Raw genomic sequence first — 23,495 nt, 5'->3', positions numbered from 1 at the left:
TTGCCCAGCTTACTGAAGAGATTTATAAAAATGAGGATCTGAAGATTTGACAGTCATTCAGGTTAATAATTATTAATGTCTGAGTGAATGACATCACCAATTAAGAAGTATAGAGTGACCAGAAAACCTGGTTGAGTGTGCTATATTCTAGAAGCTTCATTAGAGGATGTTGGAGAAGGTTTAATGCAATAGACACCTTGCAGTTATACTGCAAAGGATATTTGAATTTGGGCAGATGGAGACAGGAAGAAGTATGTTCTGGGTGGAGAGAAAGGTTAATTTTGCAAATTTTGCTTATACAGATATAATAGTCCTTGAATTATTCATGTGATGTAGAAGTTGTGTTTATTCGTTGTACTCTATTCTCATTGCTATGCCCTATAGAGGATGTAAAAGTATATGAGTTCTGTTTGTGCCTTTGAGGAACTTATATTTTAGATCACATTTTTTCCGGGCATATTTTGAAATGATCAATATGAGATATAAAGAATGTGGAAGAGCTTCAAACAATTTCTTTAGTGGAATTAATTTATGTTTTAGGATATGTTTAAATATCAGTATCTTTAAAGTTTTTAGATTCTTTGGTTTCCTTCCCTTTTTAAATTAGAGACTGTGAAGTCAAATGCTATTTAATTTAGGTAATATGCTTTTTCTTTTAATAAGTTGCTGAATAGGGAGAGTTTTATGTTTTATTTGTAGAAGAATAAGGGTTCATTTCATTTGTCACCATTATATTTGTGTCACCTTGCTGAATCAAGCCCTCAGAAGAGGCTGAATTCACAGAATTCTGTCCATGAACCTCGTAAGTCTATCTCAGCAGTAATTTCTGATGTCAACGGGATTCCTCAGCTGAGTGATGAGTCTACTGGGAGTGGAAATTCTATTAAAACTTGACTTTGAAAAATACTTAACTATAGTTCACATTGTCAAGAATTACTTTAGCTCCTGACACTCTTCTTTTCTGGATTTTATAAAAATACATTGCTGTTTTCCAGACAGTGGACCCTTGTTTGATCTGAAATCTTTTGTATTTTGTTGACAGTCCTTGAAGTCAAGCTATGACCAGAATAATTACAGTAGTACATCTCATTGTAACTGTTTATTCTAAAGAATAATTTTATCTAAAGAAATTCTTCTTGGGTCTTAACCAGTAATTACATAAATTCAGATGTTAACATTGTATTTGGACTCTTCTCATTTTATATTCTCTCTAGGTGATCACATTCATATTTATGCCTTTACCTTTTACTTATATCATAATGACTTCCAAATCCATGTCTTAACATTTCTGGGAAAGTGTATGTTACTGCACTTACTCCATTGCTGTTGTATAATTACTGATTTACTTACCTGTCTGACTAGTCTGTAAGATCTTTGAAGTCAGGGATTACACTCAACATTCTTTTGGCAGCCAAGTTTAATGCACAAATCCTGTTAGTTTAGGCTTTGTTGGTGCTATTGTAGTTCAGATTTGCCTTTCTAGAATGTGATCCTTTTGGGAGTCTCAGTTTAAGCCTGAGTTGTGCCGCTGGGCAGCTCCATCTGGCCTGACTTTGAACTCCAGCCTGTCTTCCCAGCATCAAGGAGCAGGCTGCTCAGCTCTTTGGCCTCTCAGCTGTTGTTCTCTCCTGAAAAGAAAATGCCAAGATAAATGTGAAGCTCATTTTGTTCAACTTCCTTTCTTTTAGGGATCACAATCCCACCAGGTTATACCTGTATTGGTTGTACTCTAGTGCCTTTTAACTGTTGCTTTATGTATTTGTGTCTTTTATATTGATTCTGTTGGGATGCTAGTCTGATATAAGCTATTTAGTCATGGTTGGCCTGTAGTTTATGTACATGCAGTAAAAGTATTCATTTTTTATTTGTTTATTTTTATTGAGGCCAAAGTGGCATAGCTAACTCAGCTATTTAAAATTTTACAATTCAGTGGTGTTTAGTACATTCACAATGCTATGTATGTGTGCATTTTTAAATATCAATGATAGTACGTTAGAACTTTTGTTCTTTGTAGCATTTTCATCTAACAATATATAAGAATTTTTCCATATGACTTTATTATTTATTACTTTTAACAATTACACAGTGTTTATTTTACTTATACATTCTTCTTGTAATGGACACCTGCTTTGTCTCCAGGTCCCCACTACCTAAACTATATTGCAGATACTAGGAATTTACTCTTGATTCCATTGTCCTTAAGAAAGCTGATTATATAGGTACCTCTTGTGAATATTTAATTCCAAAAAATACCTAGTTTGATTCATTATCTGCGATCTGCTGGAGGAATTGACTCTTGGAAATTCATAGACTTTTTGGAACCTTTCTGAATCATAAAGTTCTGCCAGATTCATTTTGGTTCCATGATGATTTCTTGAGCAAATCTAAATATCTCTGAACATTGTATATTTTGCCAGATAATAGGTTGGTACCTCTCTCCATTCTACCTCTCACTATCTCAATTTATATATGGAAAATTTTGGATGGCTAAAGACTTAGTATATTCCTCCCTACTGGCACTATTCTATACTTTACTGGAAGACTGTGACTTTTGATAGTGGCAGACTGCAGTATATTTAGCGATTGAAGTCAAAATCTGAGTGTTCCACGCCAGTCAGAATGGCTGCTATCCAAAAGTCTACAAGCAATAAATGCTGGAGAGGGTGTGGAGAAAAGGGAACCCTCTTACACTGTTGGTGGGAATGCAAACTAGTACAGCCACTATGGAGAACAGTGTGGAGATTCCTTAAAAAACTGGAAATAGAACTGCCATATGACCCAGCAATCCCACTCCTGGGCATACACACCGAGGAAACCAGATCTGAAAGAGACACATGCAACCCAATGTTCATCGCAGCACTGTTTATATAACAGCCAGGACATGGAAGCAACCTAGAAGCCCATCAGCAGACGAATGGATAAGGAAGCTGTGGTACATATACACCATGGAATATTATCCAGCCATTAAAAAGAATTCATTTGAGTCAGTTCTAATGAGATGGATGAAACTGGAGCCCATTATACAGAGTGAAGTAAGCTAGAAAGATAAAGACCAATACAGTATACAATGCATATATATGGAATTTAAAAAGATGGTAATGATAACCCTATATGCAAAACAGAAAAAGAGACACAGAGGTACAGAACAGACTTCTAGACTCTGTGGGAGAAGGCGAGGGTGGGATGTTCAGAGAGAACAGCATTGAAACAAGTATACTATCAAGGGTGAAACAGATCACCAGCCCAGGTTGGATGCATGAGACAAGTGCTCAGGGCTGGTGCACTGGGATGACCCAGAGGGATGGGATGGAGACGGAGGCGGGAGGGGGGATTGGGATGGGAAACACATTTAAATCCATGGCTGATTCATGTCAATGTATGGCAAAAACCACTACAATATTGTAAAGTAATTAGCCTCCAACTAATAAAAATAAATGAAAAAAAAAATCTGAGTGTTCTAAACTCTTTTATCACTGATTAGCTCTGTGACTTTGCACAAGTTACTTAACATGTAAGAACCTGAGTTCTACATCTTTATGATGAGAGTAATGATAGAGTAGTTTTTAGATTACATTTAAATAGAATAAAGTATCACACAGCTCTAGCACATGTTAAGTGCATAGTAGTAATAGCTATTGGTCATTTGGTGTAGACTGTAAATGATATTTTGTCTTCTTATTTTCTTTTGTTACTAAATGTATTCTTTTTTTTTTGCTTATGCTGCTCATTTGGCACTCACAAATGTATCTTTTATTATTGTTAAGGAGTTGTGCTCTTTTCCGTTAGTTAAGTCTAAAGTTATAGAGAACAGAATTTTTTTTCTTAGAATCTAGCTTAATTTGCTTCTCCTGAAGATTAAATTAAGAATGCCTTCTGAACAGAGAACTTCAATATAGAAAATAGGAAATACAAGAAAGTACTAGAGTCACAGAGCTGAAGACTGTAATAACTGAACTAAGACATTTACTACAGGGCTACAACAGCAGACCAGATGGAAGCAAAAAGGATCAGTGAACTTAAAGACCGGGCAGTAGACCTCACCCACTGAGAGCTGCTAAAAGGAAGAAGAACAAAAGAAAGTGAAGATAACTTCGGGAATTTATGGAACAATCTCAGAAGGACTAACATTCACGTTAACAGGGCTCCCAGAAGGAGATAGGAGAGAGGAAGGGGCAGAAGAATTATTTGAAGAAATAATGCCTGGAAACTTACCTAATTTGGGGAAGAAAACAGACATGCAGATCCAGGAAGCCTAGAGTGTTCCACATAAGAGGACCCCAAAGAGACCCACACCAAGACATATTATAATTGATGATTCTTTTTAAAAATATTAATTGATTTATGGTTGCACTGGGTCTTCGTTGCTGTGCTCAGGCTTTCTCACTTGTGGCAAGTGGGGACTACCCTTGATTGCAGCGTGTGGGCTTCTCATTGAGGTGGCTTCTCTTGTTGTGGAGCACGGGCCCTAGAGCGTGCTGGCTTCAGTATTCTGTGACATATGGGCTTAGCTGTTCATGGCATGTGGCAGCTTCCATGTGGGATCTTCCTGGACCAAGGAGTGAAACCTGTGGCCCCTGCATTTGCAGGCAGATTCTTAACCAGTGGACCACCAGGGAAGTGAACGTTATAATTAAAATGGCAAAAGTTTAAGGCAAAAGAGAGATTCTTAAAAGCAGCAAGAGAAAAACAATGTGTTATATATAAAGAAACCCCCATAAGACTATGAGCAGATTTTTCCAACAGAAACTTTGCAGGCCAGAAGGGAGTAGCATGATATATTCAAATTATTGAGGGGAAAAAAATTCCAGTCTAGATTATTCTACCTAGCAGAGTTACACTAAAAATTAGAGGAGAGTTAAAGAATTTTTCCAGACAAGCAAAAGCTAAAGGAGTTCATCACCACTACATTGGCCTTACAAGAAGTATTAAAGGGACTTCTTTAAGCTTAAAGAAAAGGATGCTAATTAGTAACAACAAAACATGAAAATATGAATCTCACTGGTAAAGAAGAATAAATACATAGGAAAGGCAGTAGCCTAATCACTTAAAAAGCTAGTATGAATCTTAAAAAATAAAAGTAGTAAAACCATAACTACAGCAATGAGGGAATACATGCAAGATAAAAAGATGTGAAATATAATATCAAAAACAAAAAATGTTGAGGGGAAGAGTAAAAATATAAAGCTTTAAAATGCATTTAAGTTGTTGTCAACTTAAACTAGACTGTTATTTATGTAAGTTGCTATATGAAAGTCTCATGATAAATACAAAAAAGATGATGAGAAAGTAAGCATTCTAAAGAAAGTCGTCAAGCCATAAGAGAAGAGAGCAAGGAATGAAAGTTCCAGAGAGGAACTACAAAACAGCCAGGAGACAGTTAACTAAATGACAGTAAGTAGGGTCGCAGAGAGTAGGACACAGCTGAAGCCTTAGCACACAAGCGTTCACATACTTACTAATTATTTAAATGCAAACTGACTTAAGTTCTCTACTTAGAACACATAGAGTGACTGAATGGATAAAAAAAGTCAGTCCCATTTCTGTGTTGCCTGCAAGATATTCACTTCAGGTGTAAGGAGAGAAACAGACGGAAAGTGAAGGGATGGAAAAATGTATTTTCTGCAAATGAAAGCCCAAAGAAAGTTGGCGTAGCTCTGCTTATATCAGATTAAATAGACTTAAAAAAAAAAAGACTAATTAGAAAGAAGGGTAGTAAGTAATGATAAAGGGGTCAGTCTAACAGGATATATAACATTTGCAAATGTTTTGTTGTTGTTCAGTTGCTAAATTTGTCCAATTCTTTGAGACCCCATGAACTGCAGCATGCCAGACTTCCTTGTCCTTCACTATCTCCCAGAGTTTACTTAAATTCATGTCCTTTGGTTACAGATATTTGTGTATCTACATAAATATATAAAGCAAATAATAACAGACCTAAAGAGAAACAGGGGTCTTCCCTGGTGGCTCAGGCAGTAAAGAATCTGCCTGCAATATGGGAGACCCGGGCTTGATCCCTGAGTCAGGAAAATTCGCTGGAAAAAGAAAATAGCTACCCACTCCAGTATTCTTGCCTGGAAAATTCCATGGACAGAGGAGCCTGGTGAACTTCAGTCCATGGGGTTGCAAACAGTCAGACACAACTGAGCAACTAACACTTTGTAAAGAGAAATATACAGCAAAACAGTGATAGTAGGGGACTTTTATTAAAGGCTCTTCACTTACAGTAATGGATAGATTACTAGATGGAAAATCAAGAAGGAAACATTGCCTCAAAGGACTTAACATTGCCTCAGATGGACTTAACTACAGATTAGATAGGACATTCCATCCAAAAGCAACACAATACATTTTATTATGATGCACACATGGCCTATTATCCAGGGTTCATCATATGTTAGATCATAAAACAAGTCTTAATAAATTTAAAAAGATGAAAATCATATCAAGAATCTTTTTCTACCAGAATAATATGAAACTAGAAATTCATTTACAAGAAGAAAACTGGAAAAATCACAGACATGTGGGAATTAAACAGAATACTGTAGAACAAGCGGAGAGTCAAGGAAGAGATCAGTGAAGAAATTAAAAAAAAAAAGTACTTTGAAACAAAACTAGAAATACAACATTCGAATCTTACGGAATGTAGCAAAAGCAGTTTTAAGAGGAAAGTTCATAGTGATAAATGCCTACCTCAAGAAATGAGAAAAATCTCAAACAAGCTAACTTTATACCTAAAGGAAGTAGAAAAAGAAGAATAAATGAAGCCCAAAGGTAATAGAAGCAAGGAAGTAACAGAGTGGAAATAAATGAACTACAAGCTAAGAGGACAATAGAAGAGATCAGGGTAAGAGATGGTTCTTTGAAAAGGTAAACAAGATGAACAAACCTTTAGTTAGAATCACCAAGAAAGAAAAAGAACTCATGGATTCAGTTAGAAATGAAAGAGGGCATTACAACTGATACCACAAAAATACAAGGGATTGTAAAAAACTACTGTGTTACTGTGTGCACTTACATGCCAACAAAGTGGCCAAGCTAGAAGAAATGGATATATTTCTAGAAACATATAACCTACCAAGACTGAATCACAAAGAAATAGAAAATCTGAACAGACCAGTTACCAGTAAGGAGATTGTATCAGAAATCAGAAACCTCCCAACAAAAGTCCAGGACCAGACAGTTTTGCTGGTGAATTCTACCAGACATTAAAAGAATTAATACTATTCCTTCTCAAACTCTTCCAAAAATAAAAAAATGATGGAATGCGTCCAAACTCATTTTACAAGGCCAGCATTACCCTGACACCAAAATCAGACAAGGATGCTGCAAGAAAAGAAAATTACAGGGCAATATCCCTGATGAGCATAGATGCAGAAACCAACAAAATATTAGCAGACCAGGTTCAACAATACATTAAAGAAATTATACACTGTGATCAAGTGGGATTAATTCCAGGGATGCAAGAATGGTTCATCATCTGCAAATGAATTGATAAATCACATTAACAAAATGAAGGATAAAAATCATATAATTCTCAATAGAGGCAGTAAAAGCATTTGACAGAATTCCACGTCCACTTACAATAAAAAACTGGGTATAGATGGTATGTACTTCAACATGATAGAGGTTATATATGGCAAGCCCACAGCTAACATCATAAGTGGGCATTATGCCAGGTGAAAAAATGAGACAAAGACAAATACACTATGATTTCATTTATATGTGGAATCTAAAATTTAAAAAAATCCAAGCTCATAGATACAGAGAACAGATTAGTTGTTGCCAAAAGGTGGGGGTTAGGGGTGGTGAGGCTTGGTGAAATAGGTTAAAGGGAGTCAAAAGTTCCAAACTTTCAGTTATAAACAAATAAGTCATCAAGTGTGTAATGTGTAGCATGGTAACTGTTGTAATATTTGAAAGTCATTAAGAGAGTAGCTCTTAAAAGTTCTCATCACATAAAAAAATTGTGTGTATATGTAACTGTGCATGATGAAGAATGTTATCTAGACTTACTCTGGTGGTTATTTCACTTTATATATAAATATTGAACCATTGTGTTGTACTCCTGAAACTAGTATACTGTTATATGTCAGTTATACCTCAGTAAAAAAATGTGTTTTGAATCTTTTCCTCTTCTCACTTTCTCCTTTCAATTTAGGGAAACAGAAGACATTTGTATTTAAATTCAAAATTGAACTTTTTTTTTTCAGATAACCATGATGATTACAGAGACTGCTCTTATGCCTTTTGCTTGTTTTGAAGATACATTGAGTCGGATGCTGTTTGGCTGGCAGCAGCAGTTTTTACCCTGTGAAAAGAAAAGTGAAACAAAAGCATCTTTCAATGGTACTGGTTCATCTACCTCAAAACCTGTAGCTAATGCTTCAGAGAAAGTTAAAAAGAAACATAGTAAGAAGACTGAGTAAATTCACTTGATGAGCTTTAGAAAGCAAAAAATTTTCTTATCTACCTGTCAGATTGTGATAAATATTTCTTGTAAATGATGTAAATAAAGATTATATATAAGGATTGGAGGTGACAAAAAGAAAGAACTTCTTTCTGTTTCAGGGAGACTGTCCCTTTCTGGATTGTAATTTTCTGAGTGTTATGAGTATATCATGTGAAATTGTTTTTCTAAGTTACATATAAAAGATTCTATTGTGATTTTTAAAAGTTTTATATGGATAAAAGAAGACTGAATTTTTAAAAAATGTTAGAAAAAGTAAACCTACTGTCATTGCAAAATAACAAAAATTAAAGTCTTATTGTTTAATCTAGATATTTTCATAAATTTTTATTTGAATCTATTTGAGTTTTAGTTTAGCAAAATTAAACTTTTACTTTCACATTACCATTATAATTCGTAGATATGAAAAACAGTTCTTGTTTAATTTTGAGTACTGGGAAGAGTAAACTTTACCTAAATCACTTTATATTATGAATGAAAATAAATTACTAGCTTATATCTCAGAAATGAACATTGTATTTTTTGCCCACATTAAATGGAAATATCTGAAATTTAATTGTTTTCTACTAGCATTTTTCAGTGAGAATAGAATATTATTAGTCATAATCTTAAGTGTGTTTCATGCCCTTGTTTGTACTATTTCTTTTTTCTCAAAAGAAAATCAGGGGCATAATTTTTAATAAGTTACTAAGTCCATGTTTTGCTTTGTAAGTTTTGAGGAGCTTATTTTTTTTCTCTCTCCTTAAAACACATTAGTTTTAACTGTGGGAGAAATTCTTCACAGCATTTTGTATATTCTTAAGGATTATTTAAATTTAAAAAATTTACCTTAATGTTTACTTTCTTATGAGTACTTCTCAGTTTTCTAATTGAATGTCTCTTACTAGTTTTACATATGTTTGTTATGTTTTAATGTACATGTACATATATTACTAATTTTATTTTACATTAAAACTAGTTACCCTTATGTGTAAATACTCAGCTCTAATGAGAATTGACCTCAGGCATCTGACAGCATCCAGCTAACTAAGAAGAAACAAACTAAAATCTTGTATGGTAGTAGTCTACTTGAGTAAAGAATGATGACGTTACATTTTGTACCTATTGGCAAAAATAATTACAATAATAATAAGTAGAAAAGTTATTAAATAATGTTAAACTTTATTTTATAGTTTAAAAGTCCAGTTATAATTTTAAAAACTTTGTGACTGACATGAGTTCTTCTGCTAAGACCATGAGCCTGCATAGAGTTAGTATGTATCAAGCATTTTAGGATGACATAGAAATATTCAAATCATACTCAATTTGGAAGTCTTGGTTTTTAAAATTTTTAAAAATATATATATAAACACTAGCAGGTACTATACTTGCTAAGAAAGTTTGTTTTGAGGGGGAGGACCTTTGATAACTTTGGAATGATAAGAAGTTAATTTTTTAATAGTAAGTTAATTTTTTAATATTCTGAAAAGTCATTAAATATTTAAGGGTTCTGTATTATATTTGATACTTTTATAGTTAACTTTTCAGAATTAAAATGTTGCTAATTACTGGCTTAGTTTTGAAGTTTGGGTTTCACTGTAATTGAAATGGCAGGAATCTTACACTTGTATTAAAGATAAACTTATTGCAATAAATTATTATTTTTATGTTTTTTTCTATTTTTCTTGATATAGGAGTTTATAGCTCCTGTGGCCTTTTGGTTGATTTGATATATATCCAAATATTACTGTCTGCATGAGATATACAGACTTTATTAATCTTTTCAAGTATCCATAACCTTTAATTCAAGATTTTTAAGAGCTCTACTGGAGGACATGGCTTAGGCCTGAAACCTCCCACTATTCATGCTGCCTGCAGAGACTTGACTGGATTTGCAAAGCAGATTGTTACATTCCTTACCCAACATGTAATATGAATGAAGCCTGTGGGCCTGCTTCACACAGACAGACAGGTAGCACTGAGAAAATTAAGGTCTGGTAGGTTTTCTTAAATAAGAGGAGACGAGAAACTGGCAAGAACACGGGCTGGCTTAACTCAGTGATCTCACCCTCTAGTAAAATAAGGCCAAATTAATATCAAACTCTGATTTATCAGATTAGTCACTCTTCCTTGATGAGGGTGTAATGGCTGGAGAGGGACTCCACAGATAAGGTGGAGTGAATGGACTTCAGGGAAATTCCAGCTTTCCTGTAGGCAGAAAGCAAAATATGGAGAGAAGAGGAGAGACTTTCCCTCTTTGGTGTTTTTTTTTTTTTTGGTCTATTCCTTTAAGGCGTACATTATTCTGTTAAAATCTACCACAGATCACAAGTTGATCACAAATGAGTGATACATTAGAGGTGGAATAATATGTTCAAGAATATCATCTCTCCCCCTACTGCTTTCTTGTTTACGTTTTACTGGTGGTGAGACATGGAATAAGCAAACAGATATGTTCCTGTGGTAATACTAAAGGTTATGAATATATATTAAGCAGGACCCAAGGACAGAAAGTGAGAGAGCTGGGGGTACTGGTTAAGTAGGAGTTAGAAAGGCCTTTCTGTTAAAATTGTATTTCACTGGAGAGGAAGTGGGGGAATAAGTCAGGCAGACATCTGTGTTAAGTGCAAGGTCATTCTTCACTTAGTTGAGTTAGATTATGTATTTTTCCCCAAAATTATTGAATTTATTTTTCTTATTTAGTACAATTGCACACTTGTTTTTAACAGACATATTTCTTTGATAGAATTTTTCTTGTTTTTACAGTTTGTTCTTTTTTAAGTTAAAATTCACATACAGTGAAAGCACATATTTAAAGAGTTGGCAAATGCATACAATTGGTACAGTCTAAACTCCTATCATTACCAATTCCTCAGGAAGTTTATTTCTAGTTAAGCCCCGTCCCCACAACTGAATAGAAATAAAATCATGCAGTATATTCTCTTTGGCTTAAGACATCTTTCAAACAGCATAATGTTTTTGAAACTCATTAATCTTGTTGCATTTATCAGTAGTTCATTCCTCTTTAATTATTTATAGCATTGTACTATATGACTGTGTCACAGTTTGTTTATCCTATTGATGCCCATCAAGGCTGTTTCTAGTTTGGGATGTTCTGAATAAGCTACTGTGAACGTTTTTTTGTACAAATCTTTTGGGGACCATGTGTTTTTATTTTTGTTGAACAAATACCTTGGAGTAGAATTATGTTTTGTTAAAAAAAAAGGCAACTGCTAGACGTCTTTTCCAAAGTAGTTGTACCATTTTACACTTCACAACAACGTATGAGAGTTCCACAGTCTTACACAGGATTAGTGTTGTCCAGCATTTTAATTTTGTTCATTTCTAATGAGTGGTTTATAGGTTGTATGGTTTTAATTTTCATTTCCTTAATGATTAATGAGATGTAGAACACTTTTTTGTGTGTACTTATTGGCCGTTTGTATATCTTGCTCTGTAAAGTGTTTCTTTGGATGTTTTTCCCATATTTTATTGGATTTATCTTTTTATTATTAAGTTCTTCATGTATCTTGGATATCCATTCTTTGTTAAGTAGGTGTTTGGTACATATTTTTGTGGGGGCTATGGACTACCTATATAATGATGTCATTTTTATAATGATGTCATTTAATGGGCACACATTTTAAATTTCAAAAAACTAATTTCCCAGAATTCTGTTCTACAGTTATTGTTTTCTATGTCTTAGAAACTTTTGCCTACCTCTAAGTTACAAGTATGGGCTTCCCAGGTGGCACTAGTGGTAAAGATTCTGCCAGCCAATACAGGAGATGCAAGAAATGCAGGTTCCATCCCTGGGTCGGGAAGATCCCCTGGAGTAGGAAATGGCACCTCACTCCAGTATTCTTGTCTAGAAAATTCCCTGGCAGAGGAGCCTCACAGGCTACAGTCCAAGGGACTTCAAAGAGTTGGATGCAACTGAACACACAAGTCAAATACATTTGCCCATCTGAGGATCCCCAGATAAAGGAGTGCCTTGCTTTTATTCTGAAAAGCACTTAAAAGAGGAATGCTTTATGCTATTATGTAATGATTCTATTATTTGGGCCTAATTTTTGGTTCTTCTCAAAAATCACTGTACGTGCTATATATGCAGTCACTTTTTCTGTAGGAATTTATAGCGTGTAAATTCCTATAATGTATTCTTTAAATACATTATAGGAATTCAAGACTATTTGTGTTGTGCTTAGTCGCTCAGTCATGTCCAACTCTTTGCGACCCCATGGACTGCAGCCTGTCAGGCTCCTTTGTCCGTGAGGATTCTCTAGGCAAGAATACTGAAGTGGGTTGCCATGCCTACCTCGAGGGGATCTTCCCAGCTCAGGGATTGAACCCAGGTCTCCCGCATTGCAGGCAGATTCTTTACCAACTGAGCTACCAGGGTATGTCTATTTAGTTTGTTTGTAGGCTTGTCCTTGGTTTATCACAACTTTGGTATTTACAAGAGATGGTGAATAAGAATCTGACAATAAAAATCCTCTAAACTCAGTCTGGGTATGGGATTAGTTGGGAAGTTAGTGATCCATATTGAAATGTACAATCCAGATGCGTCTAGTTTGAAAATCAGCACAGCTTTGTTTACATGGCTGTCTATTAATCCATGACAATACAAAGTTACATGGCACTCTGAATTGAAGTTGAAAACTGTCATTTTTTTTTTTACTACATTTAATAAAGAGAATTAAGATTTAATTGGGATAAAAATAAGCAGTTCATATGGTGGGATTGTGGTTTGGTGTGGGGAGAAGAGGGGACTCTCCTGCTGTATAAAGTAACTTAAGATGTATTTTCACCCCTATAGAATGTATTAGTAAAGAGAATAAAGTTGATAATGAATATTTGTATTTTTAGAAATATTTTGTGTAATCATATGAAGTTTGATGTAAAAATTCAGTCTATCTCAGTAAAATAAACTGTAGACTGAAACCTTTCTTGAGGATAATATGAAGTGAAAGGAATAGGCTACAGTGGCTGATAAGCAACACTGCTACAGTGACATCTTAATGAGATGTGAAGAGAAGTACATAACATCTTGATTAAATTTGCAGAGTACATTTGGTATTATGAAAACCTGTGTAAGTGACAGGAAAAATTCGAAGGACTAATAATATACTTGGGAAATGATTCAGCTTAAAAATGTTGAAGTATACAGCTGGGAAGAATTGCAGGAGGTCTAAACCTAAGGAAAAATGCATGCATTTTATAAAAATATGAATAACAAAAATTAATGAAACATTAGCTTGTTATAGTCTTCATTTTGAGCAGCTGGTATTTTGGGGGTTATATTACTGAGGAAGAGAACAGTTTATTTTAGAAGACACATGTCTTTGCCATGTCGGCTTACGTTAAAGGACTGTTTAGAAAATAAGGTATATGAAAATGTGTTTAAAACATTATTTCACAGTGAAGCATCTAGTTGATTTATGGATATAACCAGAGTTCTGCAGTTTGGAGTGCAGAATACTGTACCACAGTCATTTCCTATGTATAATATTTAAATACCACAGGTCAGTAAGATTTGTTCAGAAGTCTCTTCTCTTCATTACACTATTACTGTGTTTTATTTTACTGTTATGATGTTACGGTGATACAGTGGTATTATTTTGGAGGAGCTCAGTTGCTCTGTATGGCCTTCTGATTCATGCACTTAGGTAATTCTTTCATTGCTGTTACTGCACTACTATGCCAATTACTGCATTCACCTTATGTCTGATCTTTCATGTTCTTAGTTGAATACAAGTCCTCAGAAGCTCACATTATACTTCCCTCTGATTGCAAGTAGTTTTATGATAAGTTTTGTGGTAATTAAATTCAGTTGAACACAATCTTTTAAAATCTTTCTGTCTCCCTCTAAAGTGGGTTTGTGTTCAAGAGGCTTCAGGTTTGGTCCTGCCTTTTTATCTTGAGCAGTGTTATTAATGTTGTTCTTTATAAAAAAAGACTTGAAACCAAACTGTCCAGAATCTTTTAAGTTGCAATCCCTGTCTGAACCAAATCTTTGGGGTTCTAGACATTTAGGTGCATAAATGTTCTAGGTTTTTATACCCAATTCAAGACATTGTTTTCTTTTTTGTTCTTTGATAGTAGCCATCCTGATCAGTGTGAGGTGGTATCTCATTGTAGTTTTGATTTGCATTTCCCAAATGATTAGTGACTTTGAGCATCTCTTCCTGAACTTATTAGCCATTTGTAAATCTTTGAAGAAATCTTTATCCAAGCCATGAACTTTATCCGAGTTCATGCTTTAATTTGGTCATTTCTTTTTTTTTTTCCCCTGTCCCTGAGTTTTAGTTCTGTATATATTGTTTGTATAAATCCTTTGTCAGATATATGACTTACAAATATTTTATCCTATTTCGTGGGTTACCTTTTTACTCTTAATATTCTGGTGCATACATTTAAAAATATTTATGAGGTCCAATTTGTCTACTTTTTATTTTGTTGCCTTTGGTGTCATATTAAAGAAATCATTGCCAAATCCAGTGTCATGAAGATCTGTCCTATTTTTCCTTTTAAGAATTTTATAGTTTTAGGTGTTATATTTAGGCCTTTGATCCACTTTGAGTTAATATTTGCATATAGTGTTAGGAGGGTTCAGCTTTTTTCTTTTGCATCTGTTCATTTAGTTTTCCCAGCACCATTTATTAGAAAGGCTGTTCCTTCCCCATTGAACAGTCTCTGTTCTCTTGTCAAAAATTTGACCATATATGTGTTTAATTTCTGGCGGCTCGATTCTATCTAGTTGGGTGTATATGTCTGTATGTCTGCTAGTATTAACACTCTTGATTACTGTAGTTTGTAGCAGGTTTTGGGGTCTTCCCAGGTGGCTCAGATGGTAAAGAATCTGCCTCCAATGCAGGAGACCTGGGTTCAATCCCTGGGTCGGGAAGATCCCCTGGAGAAGGGAATGGCAACCCACTTCAGTATTCGCTTCTGGAAAATCCCATCGACAGAGGAGTCTGTCGGACTACAGTCCATGGGGTCACAAAAGAGCAGGTTTTGAAATGTGTAAGTATTCCAGCTTTGCTCTGTTTCAAGATTATTTTGGCTATTTGGGGTTGCTTGAGATTCCGTATCAATTTTAGGATGAGTTTTTCTAAAGAAATCAAGATATTGACAGGAATTCTATTGTAGGTCATGGGTATTATTGACAACACTATTAATACTTCTAATCCATGAACATGAGATGTGTTTCCATTTATTTATGCTTTCTTCAACTTCTTTCAGCAATATTACTATAGTTTTTATTGTGTAAGTCTCTCACCTTCTTGGTTAAGCTAATTACTAAACATTTTTTTCTTTTTTGATGCTGTTGTAAATGGAATTGTTTTCATGATTTCCTTTTCAGATTGTTTCTTTTTTAGTGTATAGAAATGCTACTAATTTTTGTGTGTTTAATTTTTATCCTGCCTTTTTGATGAATTCATTATTTTTAACTTTTTTGTGATATTTAGAGTTTTCTACATAGAGCACCATCAGCAGATAGAGACAGTTTTATTTCTTCCTTTCCATTTTGAATGCCTTTTCTTTCCTTTTCTTTCCTAATTGCTTTGGTTAGGACTTCCAGTACTATATTTGAAAGAAGTGGCAAAAGTGAACAACTTTGTTTTTTTCCTGATCTTTGGTGTAAAATCTTATAGTCTTTCACTATCATGCTTGATGTTCTCTGTATGTTTTTCCTATATGGCTTTTATTATGTTGAGGTAGCTTCCTCCAATTCCTAGTTTATTCAGTGATGGTTATTCATGATAAAAATAATGAAAATGTGTTGAGTTTTGTCAGATGCTTTTTCTGCATTTGTTGAGGTGATCATCTGGGGCTTTTTTCCTTCATGGGATTAATGTAGTGTATTACATTGATTAGTTTCCTATGTTCAACCATCCTTGCATTCCAAGAATAAATCTCACTGGGTCATGGTATACGATCATTTTAGTATGCTGTTGAATTTGGCTTGGAGGTGTTTTGTTGATTTTTGCATCAGTGTTCTTAAGGGATATTGGTTTATGGTTTTCTTTTCTCTTGTAGTGTTGTTGCTTAACATTTGTATCAGGGTAACGCTGGCCTCTCATAGAATGAGTTAGGAAGTGTTGCCTCATCTTTAATTTTTTGGAAAAGTGTGAAAAGGATTAGTATTAGTTCTTTTATGTGTTTGGTAGAATTCACCAGTGAAGTCATTAGATCTGGGGCTTTCTTTGTTGGGATTTTTTTTTACTACTCTTTACTAGTTACAGGTTTTCTCAGATTTTACATTTCTTTGTGATTTAGTCTTTGCAGGTTTTACGTTTCTAGGAATTTCTTCATCTAAGTTATACATTTTGTTGGTATACAGTTGCTTATGGTACTCTCTTACAGTCCTTTTTTACTCCTTTAGAATTCCCTTATTCCTTTTCATTTCTGATTTTGGTAATTTGAATCTTCTCTTTTTTTCTCAGTTCATCTAGCTAAAGGTTTGTTGATTTGTTTTCATTACTTTTTATTATTATTTTTCTGTTCTCTGTCTATTGCTGCTACAATCTTTTTTATTTTATTTCTTCTGCTAGCTTGGGTTTAGTTTGTTCTTTTTATAGTTTTTTAGGTTGTAAAGTTACATTGTTGATTTGAAATCTTTCTTGTTTTGAATGTAAGCATTTTGGGCTATAAAATTCTCCCTTTGCCTGGCGTTCCCTGTGTTCTGTAAGTTCTGGTATGTTGTATTTTAGTTTCATTTGTCTCGACGTATTTTCTAATTTCTCTTGTATATAACCTTTGGTCCATTGTTTAAGAGTGTGCTATTTAATTTCCACAAATTTGTGGATTTTCCAATTTAAACCTATTACTGATTTTTAAATTTCATTCTGTTGTGATTGGAGAAGATACACTGCATAATATCTGTTGAACTCTCTTGTGACTTAAGATATACTCTATCCTGGAAAGTGTCCCATGTGCACTTGGGAAGAATGTATATGCTCTTATTGGGTAGAATATTCTGTATATGTCTGTTAGATCTAGTTGGTTTACTGTGCTGTTGAAGTCTTCTATTTTCTTACCTTCTTTTTGGTTGTTCTGTTAATATTATTATGAGTATGGGGTATTGAAGTCTTCAACTATTGTTAAGAACTGTCTATTTCTCCCTTCAGTTTTGTCAACTTTTTCTTTATGTATTTTGATGGCCTGTTATTAGCTATGTAAGTATAGTGAATATAATAATGATTGTTGTATCTTCATGCTCTATTGGATCTTGCCTTAATGTATAATTATTAATGCATAATGCCCTTCTTTGTCTCTTACAACTTTTTTTGATTTAAAGTTATTTTGTCATGCTCTGTTTTCGTTATTATTTGCATTACATGCCTTTTCCCATCCTTTCACTTTCAGTCTTTCTGTCTTTGGGTCTAAAGTGAGTCTATTGTAGAGGGCATATGGTTGGATCATTTTTAAAATCCATTCTACCAATCTCTGTCTTTTGATTGGGCAGTTTAATCTGTTTCTACTTTATTGTTAAACAATGCTAGCCATCATCTGAATCTTTCAGAAAATTAATCTTTTTGCAATAGTAACATCATAGATCACTGATCACAGATTACCATAACAAATGAAAATGAAAAAGTTTGAAATTTTGTGAGAATTACTGAAATGTTACATAGAGACACAAAGTATGAGCAGATGCTCATACACTGACAGACTTAAAAATACAGAAAAATACAGACAGAAAAATACACTGACAGACTTGTACTATGCAGAGTTACCAACAGACTTCAATTAAAAAAAAAGTGCAATAGTGTGAAGTGCAATAAAATGAGATATGTCTGCAATTAGTGATGTAGAGGGACTTTCTCTTGTCACTTTCTGTTTGTTTCATCCATGCCACATAACTTTTTATTCATCATTTCCTGCATTACTGTCTTCCTTTGCATTTAGTTGATTTTTTTTGTAGTGAAATGTTTAAGTTCCTTTCCCATTTCCTTTTGTATATATTCTACAGCTATTTTCTTTTTGGATGCCATGAAAATTCCATTTAACATCCTGAAGGTATAACATTCTTATTTGAGTTTATACCATCTAAACTTCAATAACATAAAAACTCTGCTCTTTTAATAGCTCTGTTTCCACCCCTTTTGATTGTTGATGTCATAAAATTACATCTTTATACATTATGTGCCCCCAAATATAAACTAATAATTAATATAAATGCATCAGCTTCTTAAGTAGAAAGCCAAATGTAGAGTTACAAATGATAGTTACAATATTACTCTTGAACTAATAATTGTTTTTAAAAGATATATCACTCTCTTACATTGTGGAAAACAAAATTTGGACTTGTCAACCATTATTACAATAATATCAGCTTTTATCATTATACATCTATTTACCTTTATTAGTTCTATATTTCTTTATATCACCTCAAGTTACTATCGAGTATCCATTCATTTCACATAGCAGCTCACTTGAGTATTTCTTTTAGGGAGGATTTAGTGGTAAAAAACTGAATTTTTGTTTATTTAAGAATGTCTTGATTTCTCCCTCACTTTTAAAGGATATTTATGCTGGATGTAAAATTTTTGGTCATCAAGTTTTTTTCTTTTAACATTTAGAATATTTGGTCTTCTTCTGGCCTCCAACATTTCTAATGAGAAATCTGCTGACAGTATTATTGAGTATCCCTTATATGTGATGAATCCCTTCTTTCTTGGTGCTTTCAAGGTGGTCTTTTGAAAGTTTGATTATAATGTGTCTTGGTTTGAGTTTCTTTGAGTTGATCTTACTTGAAGATCATTGAGCTTCTTGAATGTTTATATCTTTCATCAAATTTGGGAAGTTTTCAACCATTTTTTCTTCAAATGCTGTCTCTTATTTCTTGTTCTCTTTTCCATTTGAGACTTCTACAATGTGGATAATGTTCTGCTAGATGGTAGTCAAGAAGCCTCTGTTCACTTTGCAGTCTTTTTTCTTTCTGTTCCTCTAGTAATTTTCATTGTCCTATCTTCAGTTTTGCTGATAATTTCTGCTGCCTGCCCAAATTTGTCTTTGCTTCTCTCAAGTAAATTTTAAATGTCAATTATTGTACTTTTCTGCTGCAGAATTTCTTTTTGTTTTTTAGCTTTTCCATCTATAGATATTTCCTTTTTTTTTTTTTTTTTAACACATTGTTGTCTTGGCTGCTCCACATCTTCTCTTAGTTCTTTGAGCATCTTTAAGACTTTTTAAAAGTCTTTATCTCGTAAATCTGCCACTAGGTCTGTTTCAGTTTCTGATTATTTTTTTATTTTGAATGAGCCACACTTTTCTGTTTCTTTTGTGAATTTTGTTGACAGCTGGACATTTGGATCTAATAATGTTGTAAATGCAAATCAGGTTCTCCCCCTTCCCTAGGGTTTGGTGGTTTATAAGAAATTGTTTTTGTTTATTATTTTGTTTTGTCTTGTGTTTGTTGCAGATTATTTTTGTGTTAGGAATTAGCCCAAGGTATAAAGTGTTCTCATGTCTGTTTTCAGCCTGTGCCTTTTATTGGGCACGCACAGTCACTTTCTCATTTCTTCCATAGATGGAATTGTTTTTAAATGTCCAACCCTTAATGTCTGGATCCTAAAAGGGCGAAGAGAGAAATATGAAGAGAGGAAAAAGGACATTGGCCCTTTATATCCCCTACAAGTTATTTAATTTGGGGAGGGGGGTGGTGAAACAAAAATGGCTGCCTACTTTGCACCTTTGTGATCAAAAACATCAATCAGCAAGCAAAGCATAGATCCCTGATATTTGGAAGGCAGTCTTTTTTGCCAGCCCTGGCTCCTGCAAGTTGTGTGCAGATTATTCCTGGAACACATGTGTGGATGCCTGGCAAGAGGGCTAGGGTGGGGAAATGATTAGCTACTATTATGCTAAAAGTGGAAATTGACCAAAATTAAAAAGAAACAATCTATGAATTATTGGAGTCCCAGAAGAAGAAGAGAGGTAGAAGAAGAAAGAAAGTTTATTTAAAGAAATAATGGCAGAGAATGTCCCAAATCTGGGGAGCAGTTTGGATATTAAAATTCATGAAGCTTGTAGGTCACCAAACAGTCTCAACTTAAAGTGATATTCTCCAAGGCACATTATAAGAAAGCTGTCAAAAATTAAAGACAAAAAGAGAATCTTAAAACCATCAAGAGGGAAGAAAGTTGTACTTACAAGGGAACTCTTATAGGCCTACTGGCAGATTTCTCAGCAGAAACTTTGAGGGTTATGTGAGAGTAGTATGGTATATTCAAAATGAAATACATACAACTGAAAGAAAAAAACTGCCAGCCAATAATATCTCACTGGCAAAGTTGTATCTCAATAATTAGGGCAATATAAGTACTTTCCCAGACAAAAGCTGAAGGGAGTGGCTCACCACTGCCCTGCCTTGTAAGAAATGCTGCAAGAACTTATTCAAGCCAAAATGAAAAGATGCTAATTAATAACATGAAAATGTGAAAAGATGTTAATTAGTAGTGTGAAAATATACATGAAAAGGTAAGTATGTAGTCAAAATCAGAATACCCTAATACTGTAATATAGTGATGTGTTAACCACTTAACTCTAGTGTAAATGTTAAAGAACAAAAGTATTAAAAATAATTATGAATACGTAATATAAAAAGGTAAATTGTGATATTGAAAACATGGAAGGGGAAGTAAAAGTAGTTTTGTACACGTGTTGCCTGGTGATTTGGGCAGGGGAATTTACTGTTTTTAGAAATGAACACACACGCACACACAGTGAGGAAATCAGCTGCCAGTAACTTGAGGTCAAGTTATTGTTATGTGCTAGGGTCTTGAGTCCTCAAAGGCAAGTAAGAAATACTATAATAATAGTAGGAACTTCAATCCTCTATTTTTAACAATGCATGGATTGTATAGACAGTAAATAAGAAAACAGTGGGTTTGGACAACATTATAGATGAAATGGGCCTAACAGACAAATATAGAATATTTGAACAGCAGCAGAACAGACTTCTCAAAGGTATATGGAACATTCTCCATCATAGTCCATATGTTAGGCCACAAAAAACAATTTCAGCAAATTGAAGAAGACACAAAACCTCACTGAAAGAAATGAAAGGAGACCCAAATAAATGGAAAGATAGTCCATGTTCATGCATTAGAAGACTTTAATATTGTTAAGATGACAGCATGTCCCAAAGCACTCTGCAGACCCAAATGCAATCCCTATAAAAATTCCAATAATCTTTTTTTCAAAAAATGGAAAGGCCAATCCTCAATTTATATTGAGGTTATGTATGAGCTCAACAATGTGGACTTCTCTCCACAGCCATCTTGGCTGTAGCTGCTGCTGAGTGCCCAGTCTTCCAGCCATAGAGAGCAGTACTAAGCCTCCATCATGGCACCAGTTTGATTACATTGGACTGCTTCCACCATGAAAGGGGCAGCACTTTGCTCTTACTGGGACAGACACTTTGGACATGGATTTTGTTTCCCCGAATGCAATGCTTCTGCCAAAACTGTCATCCTTGGGTTTACAGAATGCCTTATATACACCATAGTATTCCACATAGCATTTCTTCTGATCAAGGAAGTCCCTTCATGGCAAATAAAGTGCAACAGTTGGCCCATGGTCATGATAATTCACTGGTCTTACCTGTGTTCCCCGTGCTTCTCCCTTGTGTCTCATCTCTGCACTCTTCTGGTTCAGGTTCTAAGCCTCTCAGGCATGGCCAGAAGAGTATATTTCAGATAGGCATCCAGAACACCGCTAACAGTGTTTATAACCTGGGTTAACAGAAGTTCCATCTGGTTTCAGAAGTTCTAATTACCCTAAAGAAGGCAATTTCCACATCTATCACAATAACAACAGCAAACTACTCTTTCAGAAAAGCAAGGGAAGTGAGTAATATGTTTATTGGAATTCTTTTGGATCCTGTCATCTCTTCACAGAGTGACAACTAAAGTTACAGGCTTGCATTCCCTCACTGAGGGATACCAGTCAAGCCACTCCTGGATGAGCGGATCGAGAGAAACAGGCTCAGGGCTGTGCGGGTGTATGCATCTTCATCTCCTTGCCTTAAATCCAGCTTTTCCATCTCTGAGTTCATAGACTGCCGTGCGTATTTATTTATTTTTTATTTTTTTGCATCATCCATCAACTGTTTAATTTCTTTTCTTTTTTTTTTTTTTATTAGTTGGAGGCTAATTACTTCACAACATTTCAGTGGGTTTTGTCATACATTGATATGAATCAGCCATAGATTTACACGTATTCCCCATCCCGATCCCCCCTCCCACCTCCCTCTCCACCCGATTCCTCTGGGTCTTCCCAGTGCACCAGGCCCGAGCACTTGTCTCATGCATCCCACCTGGGCTGGTGATCTGTTTCACCATAGATAATATACATGCTGTTCTTTCAAAACATCCCACCCTCACCTTCTCCCACAGAGTTCAAAAGTCTGTTCTGTACATCTGTGTCTCTTTTTCTGTTTTGCATATAGGGTTATCATTACCATCTTTCTAAATTCCATATATATGTGTTAGTATGCTGTAATGTTCTTTATCTTTCTGGCTTACTTCACTCTGTATAAGGGGCTCCAGTTTCATCCATCTCATTAGGACTGATTCAAATGAATTCTTTTTAACGGCTGAGTAATATTCCATGGGACTGGCAGATAAGAAGCTGGGATCTTAGTCATGCGTGGTAAGAGAAGCCAGCAAGCGGAGGCTGAGTGCAGGGCCAGGGAGGTTAACTCATCTAGGAGGAGGGTACTCGTGGATGATTCTCTAAAGGGTATTTAGTGAATTGGGAGTTTGATCCACTTGTATTCATTGGTTGGGCCAACTGCAGTAACCAAAGTTTCCAGAATGTATAATGGCTCAAATACTTTCAGGTTGACTTTCAGTTCCAAGAAGAGTTCAAGACATTTCAAGTTGGTGGAGAACAATGCTTTGCACAGGCATTCAGAGAGCCAGGATGATGAGCTTTGCAGTTTAAAAAACAAATGAAGTATAGTTGATTTACAGTATTGTGTTTTAGGAGCAAAGTGATTCACTTATTTTTTTTCCTCAGATTATATTGCGTTATG

The 23,495-nt window shown here is 34.8% G+C and overlaps 1 protein-coding gene across 1 annotated transcript in view; it reads left to right on the top strand.

Annotated features, from left to right (window-relative positions):
• TMEM38B (transmembrane protein 38B) overlaps window positions 1–13,300 on the top strand; it is a 62,961-nt gene extending 49,661 nt beyond the window's left edge. Inside the window, exon 6 of the mRNA XM_061163486.1 lies at window positions 8,211–13,300. Coding sequence (XP_061019469.1) covers window positions 8,211–8,426 — 216 coding nt within the window. The 3' untranslated portion in view covers window positions 8,427–13,300. The remainder of the gene's footprint in view (window positions 1–8,210) is intronic.
• The last annotated feature ends 10,195 nt before the right edge of the window (window positions 13,301–23,495 follow it).

The sequence above is a fragment of the Dama dama genome, chromosome 16, assembly GCF_033118175.1.
Source record: "Dama dama isolate Ldn47 chromosome 16, ASM3311817v1, whole genome shotgun sequence".
NCBI classification, from domain to species: domain Eukaryota; kingdom Metazoa; phylum Chordata; class Mammalia; order Artiodactyla; family Cervidae; genus Dama; species Dama dama.
This window is presented reverse-complemented; position numbering and strand designations above follow the sequence as displayed.